The sequence below is a fragment of the Topomyia yanbarensis genome, chromosome 2 (assembly GCF_030247195.1).
Source record: "Topomyia yanbarensis strain Yona2022 chromosome 2, ASM3024719v1, whole genome shotgun sequence".
In the NCBI taxonomy this organism is placed as follows: Eukaryota; Metazoa; Arthropoda; class Insecta; order Diptera; family Culicidae; genus Topomyia; species Topomyia yanbarensis.
Genome location: NC_080671.1, coordinates 204845532 through 204864122, shown reverse-complemented (window position 1 = coordinate 204864122; position 18591 = coordinate 204845532). Strand labels below are relative to the sequence as shown.

Genomic DNA, 18591 nt, shown 5'->3' with positions numbered 1-18591 from the left:
ACAGCGCCCAGCGTGCGAAGAAACCTTCTATCAGGCGAATGAAAGAATTTTCTGAAGTCATTCTCTATTTTCAGTCAAGAATAAATTTCTTTTTGTGCAAAATTGAACTACATGTTTTATTTCATCTGTGTTTCGACATGAATCAGCTGGTGTCGAGGCACTTTGGAGCTCTCTGGTTTAATAAAACCATAATTTTGTATCCCAGGTAACTAAACCTGAATCTAAAAGAAATATCCTTGCACAAGTTTGAACTTCGCTCGGGCAATGTAATAAAAAGAGGAAAAATGTTAAAAATATCAAATTATTCAAATAGGTTCAAAGTGGCGTAATTCTTGTAAGTAATGGGTTTTTCATTAAAACCCTTAAATAAGTAGGTCGCCTAGAGGTGGTGTTATGCACCTGGGTGAATAAAAACAAAAGCTTTTTTACTTCTAGTTACTTTAACTTAAGCGAATACAGATGGTTGCTTATATTTTGGACTCCATCAGAACGCAAATAACCTAAACTGTAAGGAGTATTTCTCTAGTGCTTCGGTTGTCTAACTATTGACTTCTAATTTATAGTAGGGGAGTCCAGGGTTTGCTGGCGATGGTTTCACTTATCATATTTCATCATTTTAATTAAAGAAGACCGTGTAAAAGAGAATGCGTTGCATAAAAGAGCAGACTGTTGGCTGCATTACAGAATTTTAAATATGTGACGCGGAAATCTCGCCAACTTACGACTATACGCGCAATGATGCCACCTGGCCACTTTTGATGATAAAGTATCGATCGCGTGAGATGTCTTTTCAATAAAACTGCAAATCAATCGATACTTGTTATTATTTTTTAGCCTCAATGTTCCGGCATTTTAAACTAGGCGCACACTTCGTATTCAAAAGCGAATTTTCGAAATCCTTCAGGTTTAATTTCGATGTAAATAAACTAAAAAAAAATTTGTGGTTACGTATATTGCATATACGGCCATGGAAAGTTCTTTTTGCACGCTATCGAAAAAACTAGTCTATCGTGAAATAGCTGTGAACTCGCTCTAAATAACAAAAATGCTGACATTTAAAAACTTCACATAGGATAATGAGCCTATTTTCGTCTAAACCTAAGAAGCCGGTGGTTAGAGCGGCTTTAGCCATCTTTGTTCAACGCATTGTTTTAAATGGCAAGGCGATTTTTGTTATCATAATGTTTCATAAGAAGAAAGCAAAGATATTGGTGCAAACTCATACGCATTGCATCAACTATAGTCCGAGTAATTAATGAACTGGTGAGGCACCCTGCCTAATACGACTAAAATAGGCTCTTCACTCTAATACGCTCAAAAACTCAAAATCACTTACAAAGTGTACGAAACAGAATGTAATGCAACATAAACACATTGGTAAATGTATTTCACAGTACTTGAAGTGCAAAACTGGAGACAACGCCTTATGTCTAAGGGGCCGTACACAAATGACGTAGCTTTTTTCGGCGATTTTTGACCCCTCCCTCCCCCCTCGTAGCATTTGGTCACAAAATTCTAACCTCCCCCTCGTAAATAACGTAGCATTTACATACCCCCTACCCCTCGTCCCATGCAAAGCGCCCGGGTGATGAAAAAAAATTACATATGTTTTTCAATTATTTTAAATACATGTCCTTTCAAAATGTTTGACGACTTTTATCAACATTTTCATTATAACAGCAAATTGTGTGCAAATTAAGCCCATTTCATTTTTAAGATGATGATGATGATGATGGTCCCACCTCATACCCCCACAAAGGTGTGAGCTGAACGATTTATCTAAAAGATAATTAATATTTTGATCCATAACAAAACCAGTTAACAAAAAGAAACGAACTGGTTCAATTTGCAGACATAGCTTTCCTTCAAAAGAACGTAACCAGATACATTTCGAATATTCCGCCAACAACCAGGGTCCATCAAAAAAATTTCCATTCCGGGAAGATACTTGATAGAATCGGGAATTGAACCCAATAGCTTCCATTTCCGATAATTCTCTGTAAGACTCCTCCCGCCTGACCAAGACATCGGTACTACCACCTGCTAAGGTGAGCAGTGACGAGCCTAGTGGCAGTGCAGAGTCCGGTCGAGTTATATCATCCACATCAGACCCCTTTATTGAAAGTTTCCTACCATTAACCCAAGGCAATCAAGGGATACTCCTATCCGAGAACATCCTTGATTGATCAGGAATTGAACCCGATATCTAGTAGTTATCAGAAGGAGTCATCAAGCCCCATACTCAACGAGCTAACTCCGTTATTACCACTATCGCAGCAATAACCGAACTTAACTCTATTGTCGAGCAAAGTCAACACAACTCCATCATCAAATCAGACCCTGATCACAACAAAAGTCTAAAAGCTTCGATTCAACCCGATGAGCTTTTAGTGCTGGTCACCATGTTCGATTTCAAGTTAGTCTCTATCTGCTTAGCGCGCGCGTGGCTCAGACTTTTGTAGACATCTCATTATTTTTTAATAACTTTAATAAACAAGTAACAAAAATCCATCATCATCATAGCGAATATAATAACTTAGTGTGACTAAATGCAAATAATAGAAGAGAAAAAAAAATACAATCTTCGTGGTATTACATAGTTATTCAAATAACTCCAAAATATAAAAATTCAAAAAATCTGTCTACAAAGCAGATTTTACGTGTGAAATACATAGTGTTTTGAACTCCGCTAATGTTGCTGCACGTTTAATATGCCTAGGCATCGAATTGAAAAAACTTATTCCTCTGTACAACAAGGAGTTCTGTGATCTACTAAATAAAAAGTTTGGTGTTCTTGGATCCGACGCGTTTCTAGTGTTGTACCTATGCACATCACTTCCTCTTTCAATTCGATCACACAAATATCGAGGCAGCATTCCATTAATAATTTTAAAAATGAACACCATTGTTAAGTAATAAATTCTTTGCTTCACAGAGAGCCATTGTAATGCGCTTAGCATGAAACTAGAGGAAGTGTATCTGTTACATTTTAATATTAATCGCATGATTCTATTTTGCAATCGCTGTAACCTCAATATTTGTGTTTGATTGGCAAGAAACAAAATGGATGGGCAGAAGTCAATATGTGGTGAAACAATAGATTTATATAATAAAATTTTACTACTAATTGTTAAATCATTTTTCAGACGACACAATATACCATACTTTTTAGCAATCTTTTTGATGACATTGTCGATGTGAGACTTAAAGGTTAACTTGTCATCAATGATTATTCCAAGATATTTTAATTCACTAACGCGATCAATAGTCTCACCATTTATTTCAACGTTAACGTCAGGCCTAGTATTAGCCGAAGAGATGATCATATATTTAGTTTTAGCAACATTTAACTTTAATTGTTTAAATTTTAACCAACGAGCAAGGGAATGCAAATCTTCGTTCAAATGCGCCACGGCTTCATCTATATCCTTAGCTGCAATGAACAGAACAGTGTCGTCAGCAAACAAATTTAAGTCACAAAATCGTAAAACTCGCCTCATGTCATTTATATACATAATAAATAAAATAGGACCTAAGACACTACCTTGCGGCACTCCAAGAGGATTGCCGAGAGGACTAGATACAAAATCGTTAAAACTAGTTTTCTGAGTTCTATCACATAAATAGTTTTCAAACCACTTATGCGCTATCCCTCCGATACCAAATCGCTCTAAAGTTTTCAAAAGTAATGGTCTCGAAATTGTCTCAAAAGCGCGTTTCAGATCCAAAAATACAGCAAAAATAGTCTCTTTAACCTCGATTTTCTCTTTCCATTTTGCTAACACTAGATTCAAAGCGGTTTCGCAAGAGTGTCCCTCTCGGTATCCCGATTGCTCCGGAATTAGCAAATTATTATTATTCAAATAACTCATCAGCTGGCCCTTAACAACAAGTTCTAAAATTTTCTCTAATGTGTGCAACATGTTAATGGGGCGGTACTCTTCGGCTTTATCCGTCCCAGTAACTTTGGGAATAGGAATCACAAGTGATTCCTTCCAAACTGTCGGCACGTGCCCAGTTTGTAGCGATTCATTTACAAGGTCCAGCAGATCGTGTCCGATGACATGAAAGCAATCCTGTATCACTTTTGCATTGACATTATCGATACCAGCCGATTTTCCCAAAGAAAAACAAATATCTTTCAATTGTTCAAAAGTGATTGGGTGAAATCCATCAAATCTACAGTTAATATTAATCGGCTGTGTTATTTCCGCAGGTTCACTGACCAGCTCAATACTTTGATTGATCAGTTGCACACTGTTAACGAAATAACTGTTCAATTTTTCAGCTATTATTTGCTCAGATTGTTCTTCTACCCCGTTAAAAGTTATGGACTGCGAGGAACTAGGTTTAGGTTTAATTAAATTCTTTAGGATTTTCCATAACTCTTTGCTGTTGTTTTGATGTTGATCGATCTTCCTTTGAATGTACTCACATTTGGCCTTTTTCAAAGCTCGTGAATAAATATTTCGCGCGTGTGTGTACCGATTCCAAAGACGTTCACTATTAGTTCTGCAAAATTTCTTGTACTTTTTATCCCTTTTACGTTTCAGGCGCAAAAGATCTAAAGAGTACCAGCTGTTCGAGTTATTTAAATTAATATACTTTTGAGAAACTAAACTATTTGTACACTCTTTTAACACATTAGTTAGAACAGCTGCCTTGTTATCCAAATTTCCATTCAATTCCGTAAAATCCAGGCTTCTCGAAACCAGTTGAGACATGGCTTGTTTCGAATATCTTTTCCAGCACATAATTTTAACTTTATCCTCCTCACGATTTGGTTCACTCTCCAGCAAAATTGAAATTGTCTCATGATCTGAAATTTTACAATCGGCCTCTACATACGAATGAACCCAATCAAAATTGGAATACACGTGATCTATCAATGTTCTACTGTGTCTGGAAATTCTTGTAAACTCACTAACCGTTTGCTTGAAATTGAAAAACTCAGCCAACTGCTTCAACTGATTCGAATTTTGATCGTTGAGCCAATCAATATTGAAATCGCCCGAAATTACATTAAGTTTGCTTAAATCAACGAAATTCTCCCACCAGTTTTCTAAATCTGCATGCCTCTTTCAACTGATATACCCAAGAACCAATTATTATCAATTGCTTCGTTTAACCGAACGTTGAATTTAATCGATTCTTTGGCGTAAATAGCAACTCCACCGGTATGTCTGGAATGAGATAGGCAAAAAGCAACTTTATAACCCGGAATGCTATACTGATCAAATGCATCAGCATTAACAATATGTGTTTCTGACAGAAAAACCAACAATGGACGTTTGTTTTCTACAAGATGTCGCATTGCAACAAAGTTTGTAGACAACCCAGCTATATTTAAACATAATATTTCAGACAGCCTCCCGTTTGTTAGTTGCTATTCACTCAACAAAACGTTGCTTTTTTTCGATTCTAGCAGTCTCCGATATACTGAACACTGCTTACTAAATGCCGCATGGTTCACCTCCAAATTCATTTTGCGTTCACTATTCTTTTTTATACAATTTACACATTTAAAATCAGTTGACGAGCATTCAGATGTTCTATGTGCTCCATTACATCTGGAGCATGTTTCTTTATTAACGCATCCCGTACTCTTATGACCAAATTCTCCACAGTTGAAGCAGCGCAGCACGTTAAAGGCCTCTAAAACAGAACACCTATCCCAACCAATGTTCACCGTACGGACTGACATCAGACCGCTATAAGTGTTCTTATCAACTTCAATTATAACATTGTATTTGTTATACTTGAAGCGTGGATTTTCAAAATTGGCAACAACTTTAACATAATCGACCGGAATGCCCTCATTCTGATTCTTTAATAAGTCAACGAAAACTTCCTCAGAGTATCGATCACTCATCCCCATTATTTTCAACTTCGGTTTACCGGGTATCGGTATAACAGCATTATACTTTTCACCCAGATTGCTTACAATGTTTTCTTTCACCGATTCAATATTATCCCGAGTTGCACACTCCACAATAATCGAGCCATCTTTACCGTTTTTAAAGTTGCTAATTTTGTGCACCTTTGGATCTAATTTATTTTTTAATTCATTCCTCGTGTCGTCACTCGATTGCAACGGCTCGACTGGTTTAATCACAATGACCGGGCGAGCCTTACATTTCGTTTGACTTCTAGTTCTAATTTTATTCGTCCCAGTAGCTCCCGACAAAACATTCGCGTAAGTAATTCTACTATTTTTATCAAAAACCTCGTCATTATTTCCATCATCGTCTATTTCAATTAACCCATTCATGCCCATGTTGTTTGTGGACAACAACGTTTTTAAACAGCTATAACCTTTGATTGAGACAAGATATGTTCACAAAAACAAGTAAGGTTAATAAATGTGACTATTGGTTTTCATTTGAGTATTAACTGTTACGAAGATCAGCTCTAGAACTGAAGTTATTGCAATTAGTCTGATTGAACTCCGATGGAGCAGTGCTGCCAGGGACCATTTACGTTGACGACGGAAAATAGTTTTTTCATATAACTTCAATATGTTGCATTATTAGTGAAAACTGATAATACTTATCAATTTAGACTATTTTTGGCTACGTTTTCCACGCAGATGGACTATTCTAAATATTCTAGGAGAGTTGTAGTGAGCATTGGAAGGTAAAAATTCAGCAGCTTCTAGCACTGCAAGGAAAGCACCTACCTTTATGAAAAAAAGTTTTTCGAGTTTCTTGACCCCACCGTTTTCAACCAAAAATAGTTTTGAAACCCTACATGCACTAGAAAAAAGTTGGGCATGAAAGGGTTAACATCGGTTCATCTTCTTTATTCGTCAAAATTTTTCGTTTTCTACTGGGATTCCCGTCAGATTCAGAATGAACCTTCCTATTACTAAAATTCCTCTTTCTGTTCATTCCAACTAATTCAATTTCACGCTTAACATTTTCATTTAAACAACTTTTCAAATCTTCCAACTTTTTGGCAACACTGTTTTCCAAGCTAGCCAATTTACTCTCGAGAGAGTTGTTGAAAGACCTGATCAGTTTTTCTATTCCGTTTTCTACTGCGATGTTTATCTGTGCATCGATGTTTTTTCGGGCATCAGTGAGAGACTCAAAAATGGAAGCGAATTGTTCCATCTTCTTATTCAATTCAATGGATATCGAACTAACATCCTGCACACCAGAAGACTGATCTGATAAACACTTCGCACACTTGTAGCAAAGACTTGCATTATCAGTCACCCAATTTACCATGGCCTTTGTTAGCCCGGAACATTTTTGATGATATTTATCACCGCAAAAAAGACATACAACCAGGCCTTCGGCGAGACTCACCGTGCTCGTACACCTTGCACACAGGCCGCTCATTATAGGCAAATTAAACTACAGCTGGAGAAGCGGGACAATACCAAAGAACAATATAACACTGCGTCTTCCACTGCGGGCAAGCTTATAAAGCCAGCCGCAGCGAAATGAAATCTGAAAATCACAGAGCAATAATAGTCTGTATGACTACACACTATACTTATCTGAATGATATTTCGATTAGCAATAGGCGCCCACAAAGTTTTCAACGAAAAGTAAAGTATTTCACACGATTTAACCGATTGATGTTTACGCACTCTTTCACACAAGTTACCATATTCACTTTCACAAAAGCAATGACAAATATAGTGTTGATAATTTTATTTTGAATTTCAAATGTTGAGGAGAGCATGAAGGCAAGTTCTCTCAGTTCACAATCGTGCAGCTGCCAATGATTCTAAGAACCATACGTTCGTCTAAATTACTAAATTTTGTTTGGTTGAATCCGAACTGAAAATTTAATTCAGCTTCCAAACTAAGTCTACTAGTTAGCAACATTAGCTAACTAATGTAGCAAGTTAAATCCGCATACAAAATCTTTTCGTATTTTTGCGAACTTGTAATCCGCGAATCGTAAAATTTACCTCATGAAAAACCGCATCAAAAGTTGAATTTAAATTCATTTCTCTTGGGAATGGAGTAACATTAAATTGTTTTCTCTAAACAATGGGTTTTAAACGTAATGCTACGTCGCACAACTTCTGACCCTACCCTCCCCCTCGTCACACTTCGTCAAAAATTTGGTATACCCTCCTTATCCCCCAAAATGCTACGTCATTTATGCATGTCCCCTAATACAAAAGGAGAAAACAAGATTCCGCCAATTAGCCCCAGACTCCCCTAAATACAATTAAATGATAAGGACGTCCATATTCTAACAGCAGCATTCACCCAAAGTTTTAAAAACATACTTATTTTCAGCTAAAATTTCACATTATGCTAGTTTCGGTACGATAAGTAATCACTAAAGACTGACATTTTTTCACCTAGGTGCCCAACACCGCCTCTAGGCGGGCAAAGTATTTTACGAAAAAAACTAAACATCCGAATTGTTTCAATTAACCAATTCACATCTACAGTGAAATGCTAGTAATAGGCTACTCAAAAATATTTTTTTAGTTATTGAAATTTCCAGAAATAGTTAAAATTTGTTTATTATTATTATTATTATTATTATTATTATTATTATTATTATTATTATTATTATTATTATTATTATTATTATTATTATTATTATTATTATTATTATTATTATTATTATTATTATTATTATTATTATTATTATTATTATTATTATTATTATTATTATTATTATTATTATTATTATTATTATTATTATTATTATTATTATTATTATTATTATTATTATTATTATTATTATTATTATTATTATTATTATTATTCATCTGAGTTGGAAACACCGTTCCGTACGGTACATACAACGCGCATTCGTAAATTTTAATACCGTGTTTTTCCGTGTTTTTCGCGATAACCGCGGTCCAATTGACGACAAATAGACGAGTGAAGTGGTTCTCTAGTGGTGAACAGTGAAAGATTGACGTAAATCGGTGAAGAAACGGCTGAAAAAAGTGAATTTTTAGTTTTGCCCACGCGGTGCTATAGGTAAACAAACAGCCATCGCTGTGCCTACCCGCGTGGCTGCCCGGCCAGTTCATTCACTTGCTGTAGATGCCAGTCGTGAGAGTGACGGTGCCCTGAACGGGAGATATTATTGAAGACGTAAAAAACGTGAAAAGTTTTGGAAAATTTGAAAAAAATTTTTTTGACTTGTTATTTGGTGGTAGTTGAGTATAATACAGTGCGTATTGAAAAATTTGGACGTTACAGTGCGTGCCAAAAAAGTTGGAACAATAAAAAGGGCGGAATCCATTAAGTGCGTTTTTTCTTGGCGAAATTCATTCAGTTCGCTTCTCTTGGCTGTGTAGAAGTGGAAAACAAGCAGTAGCGACACTGCTCACCTACAGTGTGTCCCAAAAGTGTGGGAACACTTCGAAAAAGTCGACGTTGAAGGGGCAAATAAGGTAAGATCTTTCCTTTTCTTTACCTTTTTGTCCATTTGGGGTTGGTATCGGGTGACCGTGCCACATAGCAGTTTCCAACGTCTGGTGGTGTGATCCAAGATGGCGGCCGCTAGTAGCGGTGACCCGGGAGGGTCAAGCAAAAGAAGATTACCGGAGTATATGGACCCGACGAATAAATTCGGCGAATTGACGTTTCTGCAGCTGACAGGTAAAGACGGTGTACCTTTGCCAAGAAACCCGTTTATCATTGGAAAATCGGTTGAGGTTGCCGCTGGTGGTCCAATCGAAGGTGCGAATACCGAAGCTCAAGGGACACGGTATACCCTTCGAGTTCGGAACCCCGCCCAAGTTGCTAAGTTGCAGAAAATGAACCAGCTCATTGACGGCACTGAAGTAGTGGTTGAAGCCCATCCGAATCTGAACGTAAGCAGATGCGTAATTTCCTGCTACGATCTGATTCATATGGAAGAGAAGGATGTTTTACAGGAAATCATAAGCCAGGGAGTGATTCGTGTACAGCGAATTACACGAAAGGAAGCCGAGAATAGAGTAAATACGCCAGCGCTAATATTGACCTTCTGCAAGACCACATACCCAGAATACATAAAGATCGGTTTGCTTCACGTTCCTACTCGCCCATACTTCCCGAACCCGATGCTTTGTTATGGATGCTTTAACTACGGCCATACACGCGTTCGATGTCCTGGTCCCCAGCGATGTTTTAACTGCTCGAAAGATAAACACGGCGAAGATAAATGCAAAGAAACGGCGTACTGTCGGAATTGTGAAGGCGATCATCAACCAACTAGCCGCGAATGTCCTGTTTATAAAAAAGAAATGGAGGTCATAAAAATAAAAGTACGCGACAATCTAACATTCCCGGAAGCACGCAAACGAGCGGAACATCTAAGTAAAGGCAGCTATGCTCAGGCCACAGCACAACCGAATGAGATCCTTAGCAAGCTGAAAGAGTTGGAACTGGCAATGAAGAAGAAGGACGAAACGATCGCAAAACTTCTGGCGGAGACCAAACGAAAAGACGAAAAAATCGAGCAAATGTTGGCGTACATCCATCAGATGAAACAACAGTCCGCCAGCCAAGAAAAACCACAATACAACAAAGAACAGAAGCAAACGAGCCAACAAATCGGGCCTGTAACGAGATCCAGGAATAGTTCACCAGCGATAAATACGGATTCAAAACGAGGAAGACCACAGAAACAACACACCCCGTTCAGCAAACCAACGACAACCTCACCGGATAACTTAAGCCCACCACCAAAAAGAACCGCTGCCACTACCACCAACGAAACGATGGAATATTCGGACGATGAAATTGAGATTACCGAGACGCCTCCTAGCCAGCCTCTTCGATAATTCTCATTTTCATCAACGTTTGGATACCAACGACAACCCACGCACGAATACTGACCACGAGATAGATCGGTTTGGAAGAGAGGAAAGTGTAGTACTCCTTCCAACGCAAGCACAGCAGGATGAAGGAACTATCCGGGCCGTCATACCCCAACCCGTTGATAGTGAATTCACCTCTGTGGCCGATAGGAACACCGATTTCACCACTACAACTTGCGAACCAGTAAACAAAAGAATCCCGAGCGACGAACAGAAGGAGATCAGCAAAACTACACGAAGCCTTTCCCCAGTGCCGACTGCAGTCGGTGTTTTTAAACATGATAGTGTAGTTTGTACGACAGCGGTTGGCACTGCGGGGCTTGACCCTCCACAGGTCAGTTCTGACTTTGCCAAACCTATTACGGATACTGCTGCGCTAAATTCCTTTACAGAGTCGACTAACATCACCGTACCCATACATCTCTGGAACCAACCATTGCTTTCACCTGGAGAAGGCATATCTACAGGAATGTTCCACGTTGGCTCAGCAACTCTAGCGTCGAAGCAGCAATCAACGAAAACTACACGAAGTCCTTCCCCAGTGCCGATCGCAGTCGGTGTTTTTGAACATGATAGTGTAGTTTGTACGACAGCGGTTGGCACTGTGGGGCTGGACCTATCTCAGGTCAGTTCCAAGTCTGCTAACCCTTTCACAGATACTGCTGCGCTAAACGTTTTTACAGATCCGGTTGGCAACACTGTTCTTGCTGAACCTTGGCACCAACCGCTGCTTTCACCCGGAGAAGGCACATCGACAAGACTATACCACAACGAATCAGCAACCCGATCGTCGAAGAAGCAATCCACTAAAACTACACAAAGTCTTTCCCCAGTGCCGGTCGCTGTCGGTAGTTCTAGAAGAAATCGTGTAGTTGTTTCGACAGCGGCTGGCACTGTGGGGCTAGACGTCCCACAGGTCAGTCCAATATCGCTTCATCTACGCGCAAATGCTGCTGCTGCTTCCTCTGTTTCAGATGTTACCAGTTCGAGTCCAACGAGTAACCGGTTTGGGGAAGAAGAGAAGAAAGTAGCTTCCCCACTTCATAATGAAGGGATCGACCGGGGGGAAGAGGACTGTCCCTACCTCCCTGATATACAGTCCTCGCAATTCTCCTCCTGGCTTTCCGCCGGCGAAGATACATCGCAACATCACAACCAGTACCAGAGTACCGATCGTTCCGTGGATATCAGCACACGCAACGTGCCAGCTGGACATCGAAGGTCTATTTCGTCTTTATCATCGTCTTCGTCAACGACTTCCGCCAGACGAGATAGTAGATGTTTCGCACTTCAGTGGAACATTCGGGGGCTGCGAACCAATGTCAGCGAGCTTAAACAGCTCATCACTGAATACGAACCGAGCCTAATAGCACTACAGGAAACCAAAGTGGACAATCGAGTGATCCCAGCCGACTTCATTGGCAAGAACTATACTCTGTTGCTTCAGACTGGTAGCTGTCGACACTGGCAACACGGAGTGGGCCTGGCCATTAGGGATGGAGTGCCCTTTGAGCGGATTGACGTCGATAAGGATATCCAAGCGATCGCAGTTCGGGTTCAACTACCACAGCAAATGACGGTGGTATCAATATACATTCCTCCCAGTACCCAACAGTGCCAAGAAAAACTATGTGACCTCCTCGAACAGCTCCCACGTCCTATGTTAGTGCTAGGTGACTTCAATGCTCATCACATATGCTGGGGATCCAACAAATCGTCCGCACTAGGTCAATTCATCGCAGAAAAAACGTTGGAAGAACACCTAGTTATACTTAACAATGGGTCGCATACACGAGTCGACCCAGCCACCGGTGCTACTTCAGCTATCGACCTGTCAATCTGCTCCGTTACTGTGGCCTCGAAATTCACCTGGCGAACGCTTCCAGATACCTATAACAGTGACCACCTGCCAATAACCGTTTCCATCCCCGGGTTCTCACATGTTCCAACAAAAAGGCGACAATGGATTTATGACCAAGCGGACTGGACAGCTTACGAACGATTGACCGCCAACGCCATACAACCGGGCGTCGAAATGTCAATCGACCGTTTTGTCGATCATTTGATCACTGCAGCAAACACTGCAATACCCAGAAGCAGCGGAAAGGTCGGACCTAAGGCAGTTCCTTGGTGGTGTCCGGAGGTAAAAGCAGCCATAAAAAGTCGAAGAAAAGCACTCAGAGCATTGAAGCGTATCGAAATGGAGGACCCACGAAAACCTGAAGCACTGAAAAGCTTTCAGGAAGCGCGGGCAGCAACAAGAAAATCAATCCGTGATGCCAAACAACGATCGTGGGAGGAATTCGTCGCGAAAATATCCCCAAACTCCACTGCATCGGAAATGTGGCAGACAGTGAACGCATTAAGAGGAAAACGTCAGCATCGCCCAGCCGTCATTAAACGTTCAGCTGGCTACACGGATAATGCAGAAGAAGTGGCTGAAGAACTAGCAGAGCATTACAGCGCAATATCGGCAACATCCAGCTACCCTCCTTCGTTTCAAATTGAGAAGGAAAAGGCCGAACGAAACCGTTTCAACTTTTCACCCGAGACCGACGGCATCTATAACTCCGACTTCACTTTGAATGAGCTTGTATGGGCGCTCGACAGAGGACGAAGTAATTCTACAGGTCCGGATTCAGTCGGCTATCCAATGCTACAACGACTACCATTGTCGGTGAAAACTGCTTTATTGGAGCTTTTCAACAGGGTTTGGCGCAGTGGCGTATTTCCATCCTGTTGGCGAACTGGAATTATTGTGCCAATCCCAAAGCCGAATTCGAGCGACACAGGTCCATCTGCTTTCCGACCGATCACGTTAACGAGCTGTATGGCGAAGGTATTCGAGCGGATGGTGAATCGACGGTTAACTACCGAGCTTGAATCGAACGGGCGGCTAGACACTCGACAACATGCCTTCAGATCCGGCCGAGGTACTGACACATATTTTGCGGAGTTGGAGAGGACATTACCCGACCGTGACGAGCACTGTCTGATAGCATCGCTTGACTTGGCTAAGGCGTACGACACCACTTGGAGATACGGCATCCTGCGAACATTACGAAAGTGGCAGATACGCGGAAACATGATAAACATGCTCACTAGCTTTCTTTCAGAGCGAACGTTCCAGGTAAACGTCGATGGGCATTTATCGCGCAAGCTGCCGCTGGAAAATGGTGTACCACAGGGTTCTGTGCTCTCAGTTACCCTATTCCTCGTAGCAATCCAACCTATCTTCCGGGTGGTTCCGAATACCGTGACAGTGCTATTGTACGCCGATGACATCCTTCTTGTAGTGCGGGGCAAAAAAGAACAACCACTCTATCGGAAACTACAGTCAGCAGTTAAAGCCGTTCATAGATGGACGAAAAGTGTTGGATTCACGATATCAGCAACAAAATCCAGCATCTTTTACTGTAGCCCGAATGCCCGCCGTGAGCCCACGCAATCCATCAGGATAGATACAGTAGCTATACCATCACAAAATCAACTGAAAACCCTCGGTATCACTCTCGACAGATCGCTGAACTTCAAAGCGCATTGCAAGCTAACGAAGAAGGCATGTGAATCCAGGCTGCGTATCCTGAAAATGATCGGAGCAAAGCTACCACGTGGTCAACGGACTTCTTTGTTACAAATCGGCTCCGCCATTGTCACTTCGCGACTATTGTATGGGATGGGACTCGTTAGTCGAGGCGGAGATGTCGTCACCAAAACTCTCGCGCCCGCCTACAACAGAATGGTAAGATTTGCATCTGGTGCATTCGTTACAAGTCCGATCTTAGCCATCATGGCCGAAGCAGGCACCTTACCATTTGATCTCCTCGTTCTCCAAAGCATAACCCGATTGTCCATCCGTTTGTTGGAAAAAAGCAGAGATAATGCGGATCTCCCACTAGTACGTCGAGCTTCCGAAGAACTGTCAGAGGTGATCGGAATGCCCTTACCAAATATTTGTACTCGAACGCGACTAGCCACCCGAAAGTGGTACGAGCCCAAGCCCCACGTCGTGTGGGATATCAAAAGAAGTGTGAATGCCGGAGATCCCTCTGAGGTGGTCTGTCCTGTCGTTCAGGAGCTCCTGAATTCTCGCTTCAGCAACTCAACGGTTGTGTATACTGACGGATCGAAAGACAACGACGCAGTAGGCGCGGGAATGTTTGGACAACATCTCCAGCAGTCGACTGGTCTTCCGCCACAGTGCAGCGTGTTCTCAGCCGAGGCGTTTGCAATTAAAACAGCGGTAACTTCGTACTACACTTCCAACGATCTGCTAATAATGACAGACTCAGCCAGTTGTTTATCGGCAATTGAAGCTGGCACGTCCCAGCATCCGTGGATCCAGGAGATTGAAACCATGATACGACATCGTCCAATCAATCTGTGCTGGATTCCAGGACACGCTGGAATTCGCGGGAATGAAGAGGCAGACCGCCTCGCAGGAGAAGCCAGGGGTAATGCCCCTTTGCAAATAGCCATTCCGGGAGCAGACGCCAACAATCAGGCAAAATCAGCTATCCGAAATCACTGGTACCGTCGATGGTCTGCATCCACTGAAGTGAAGCTTCGCGAAATAAAATTCGATACGGTAAAGTGGACTGACCGCGAGAGTTCGGCTGATCAACGAGTGCTCACCCGGTTGCGAATAGGGCATACCCGATTGACGCACGACTTCCTTTTGAAGAGAGAAACCCCACCAGTTTGCGACTGCTGCGGGGTAACCGTAGATGTACGTCATATAATTCTTCAGTGCCGAAAACACGACGATGCTAGAAGGATGCACAACATCGATTCGACCAGCCTGCGAGTGGCTCTAGGCAACGACGGGGACACCGAAGACAAACTGCTAAGCTTCCTCAAGGAAACTAATTTGTACAAACGAATATAAAAATACTGAATTGTAAATTATTATGAGATGTTAATACGAGTATAGAAACCAATTTTCTTCCGACACGAATGCACCCTCAGGTGTAAAGTGTCGTTAATAAACAACAACAACAACAAAATTATTATTATTATTATTATTATTTTATTATTGCTCAAGTAGCGTAAGACATTACCGTAGAGGATGTGAAATGGGTTGGAATTGTGAAATTGTTAACCCTTGCGCTTCGAAAAGGTTGTAGTTTCTCAAACAAATAATTTGGACTTTTTGTACATATAATTTTATGCAATAATATGCAACAACAAGCTGTTATGAAATTGTCAAAAGTGAAACCAATTAATGTAGAATGTAGATGAGTAACTGAATCTCGACGCCTTAGACTATAAACAAACCGAACACAAGCATTCAATGCGAATCTAAGTCGTCCAAGAGTTTGGGCGGATGCACTAGGAATTACAATGTCGCAAGCAATGAAGTGTGGCAATATATAACTTTTACATAGTTTAAGTTTTGTCTGTCTAGAGATCAAGTTGGCTTTTGAGTACAAAGAACGTAGGCTTGCGTAGATCTTACCACACTGACTTAAGACGTATTTGTCCCAACCAAAATTGCTTTGAATAATAAACCCGAGACTTGTCGCAAGTTCTACAAATTTTATTGATGCTTCTCCAATTTTTAGCCGGGGATAGTCACTAGTTCTATAGCGCGAAATTAAAAGTGCTTTTGTTTTGCCAGCATTTAATTTGAGTGAGTTGGATTCAGCCCAACGTCTTATATTATCTAAATCCTCATTGATTAATTTTTCAATTGTGAAATTTTTCAAACCACTGCAGTAAAAATGTAGCTGCACGGTTCTGCAAATAAGTGTATGTAACAATGTTTCAAAATGCAGGGCATGTCATTAATGTACATACCGAATAAAACGGGTCCGAGCACTGATCCTTGGAGAACCCCTGATAGAACAGGTAAAAAATTGGAGAAACTATCACCCACATGAACTGCTTGCTTTCGGTGCTTCAAATACGATTCAATCAAGCTAACTGCGTTCATTTTGAAACCAAAATTTGCTTGAAGTTTTTGACATAAATTTGAATGAGACATAGTGTCAAATGCCTTTGAAAAATCGAGCAGTAACATCACTACTTTGCCACCTTTATCAATAATGGGACCAATATCATTGCAAACTTTTAACGTCGCTGTTTTCGTACTATGACCAGTGCGGTAACCCGACTGATGTTTATAAATTAAATTCTTATCGTGCAGATATGAACATATTTGTTTTTTATTATACGTTCGAAAACCTTCGACAGAGCGCAAAGAATACTTATTGGCCTCAAATTATCTAAAGAACATATATTGTTGCGTTTTCTCAGTGGTAGGATTTTTTGAGTATTTCCAGGCATTTGGAAATTTGTATGACAAAATTATTCTGTTGAACATATGAGTTAAAGGATGCAATACTAATGGTAGCACAAGTTTTATGAATTTGATTGGAAGTTCGTCTAGACCAACGGCATTTGAGGTAACTTCATAGATAGAATTGACTATTTCAAAGTCCAAGATTGGTTTAAATTGAAATCCATCGGTGCTTTGTATATAATTCATCGTACCAGATTTATGCGTTGTGGAAAATTTGTTTTGAAATGGTAAGTTAATTTCATCTGCGCTAAAATTAGTTTCTGTGCTATTTGGAGGTGTATTGAAACCCAAGTTACTCAGCCTTTTCCAAAAAAAAACCTGTCAAGGTAGGTTTGTTGATAATATATTGTTATAATATGTTTGTTTTGCTTTTATAACCATGCAAGTGACTTGGTTTCGTGAACGTTTAAAAACGCTAAAGTCGTCCTCGTTGTGCGTAGATTTCCATTTATGATACAACAAATCGCGATCAATCCTGGCTTTTTCAATTAGTGGGCTGTACCAAGGGTTGCAACATTTTGAGTTTTTTCTAAATTTGCGAAGTGATACGTAGGTATCGTGAAGTATCTTCAAGTTTGAATTAAAAATATTTACAAGAGCATCAGGGTCGTCAATCGAATGAAAATGGTTCCATTCGAATTTGTTAAATTCATCCAACATAAAATTAGGATCAATATTCTTGTAGTCACGATAATTCAAGTCCGTAGATATGTTGTCTGTGTTAAATTCGATGGAGGAAAAAATCAAATCATGATGGGAAATATTGGGAACACTGATTTGTCCAAACCTTAAAATAGTTTCAATTTTATTATGCGGTTATGATGAGATCTAGCTGAGATGATCCATTTGTGTGAAAGAAGGTGGGCTCAATTCCAACATTATGCATTGACAACGAGGACATCATATCCCCAAAACGATCAGATTTTGTATTCTTAGTTAACATGTTCGTATTAAAATCACCAGTTAGTACTATGAATTAGGTTGGCGCAATCTAGATCGGGGTGGTTATAAAAGAAGCCGATCAAAATTTTGTCCTGTCGAAAGCCAATTTCTATGAACATGAATTCAATTTTTACCATTTTTTTGTTAATTATTTTTGTTAACGACCTATTGAGTCAATTTGTCAACAGTTGTTACGGCATTTAATTAGCAAGGGACTGGAAGGTGAAGTATATTTTTTCAATATTTAGAGCCATAGTACTCAAGGGAGAGCAAGGAGTTGAAGGGAGAAAGTTTAGAAAAGCGTGGAAGGATCATATATGCAAGCTTAGAGCTCACCAGCGACTTAACCTTTTGTCTGCTACCGTAGGAGTCAGGGTCTTTTGGCATTAGAAATGCGAATCACCTGAGTCTACGGCATGTCCGGAAAAGCGTAAAGTAACTTGTTACTTCATGTTGTCGGAACCGCGGTATTTCAACAAAAGACATTTCTAAAATTATATACTGAAAATTCTTTTTAACATACTTTACAAGACCGCCACCAAGCCTT

General features: G+C 40.3%; 1 protein-coding gene across 1 annotated transcript in view; it reads left to right on the top strand.

Annotated features, from left to right (window-relative positions):
* Positions 1-15686, top strand: part of LOC131679997 (uncharacterized) — an 87307-nt gene extending 71621 nt beyond the window's left edge. The window contains exons 2-5 of the mRNA XM_058960734.1: positions 11191-11423; positions 11482-11646; positions 11958-13731; positions 13915-15686. Of these exons, the coding sequence (XP_058816717.1) occupies positions 11191-11423; positions 11482-11646; positions 11958-13731; positions 13915-15686 (3944 nt within the window). The remainder of the gene's footprint in view (positions 1-11190; positions 11424-11481; positions 11647-11957; positions 13732-13914) is intronic.
* Positions 15687-18591: the final 2905 nt, after the last annotated feature.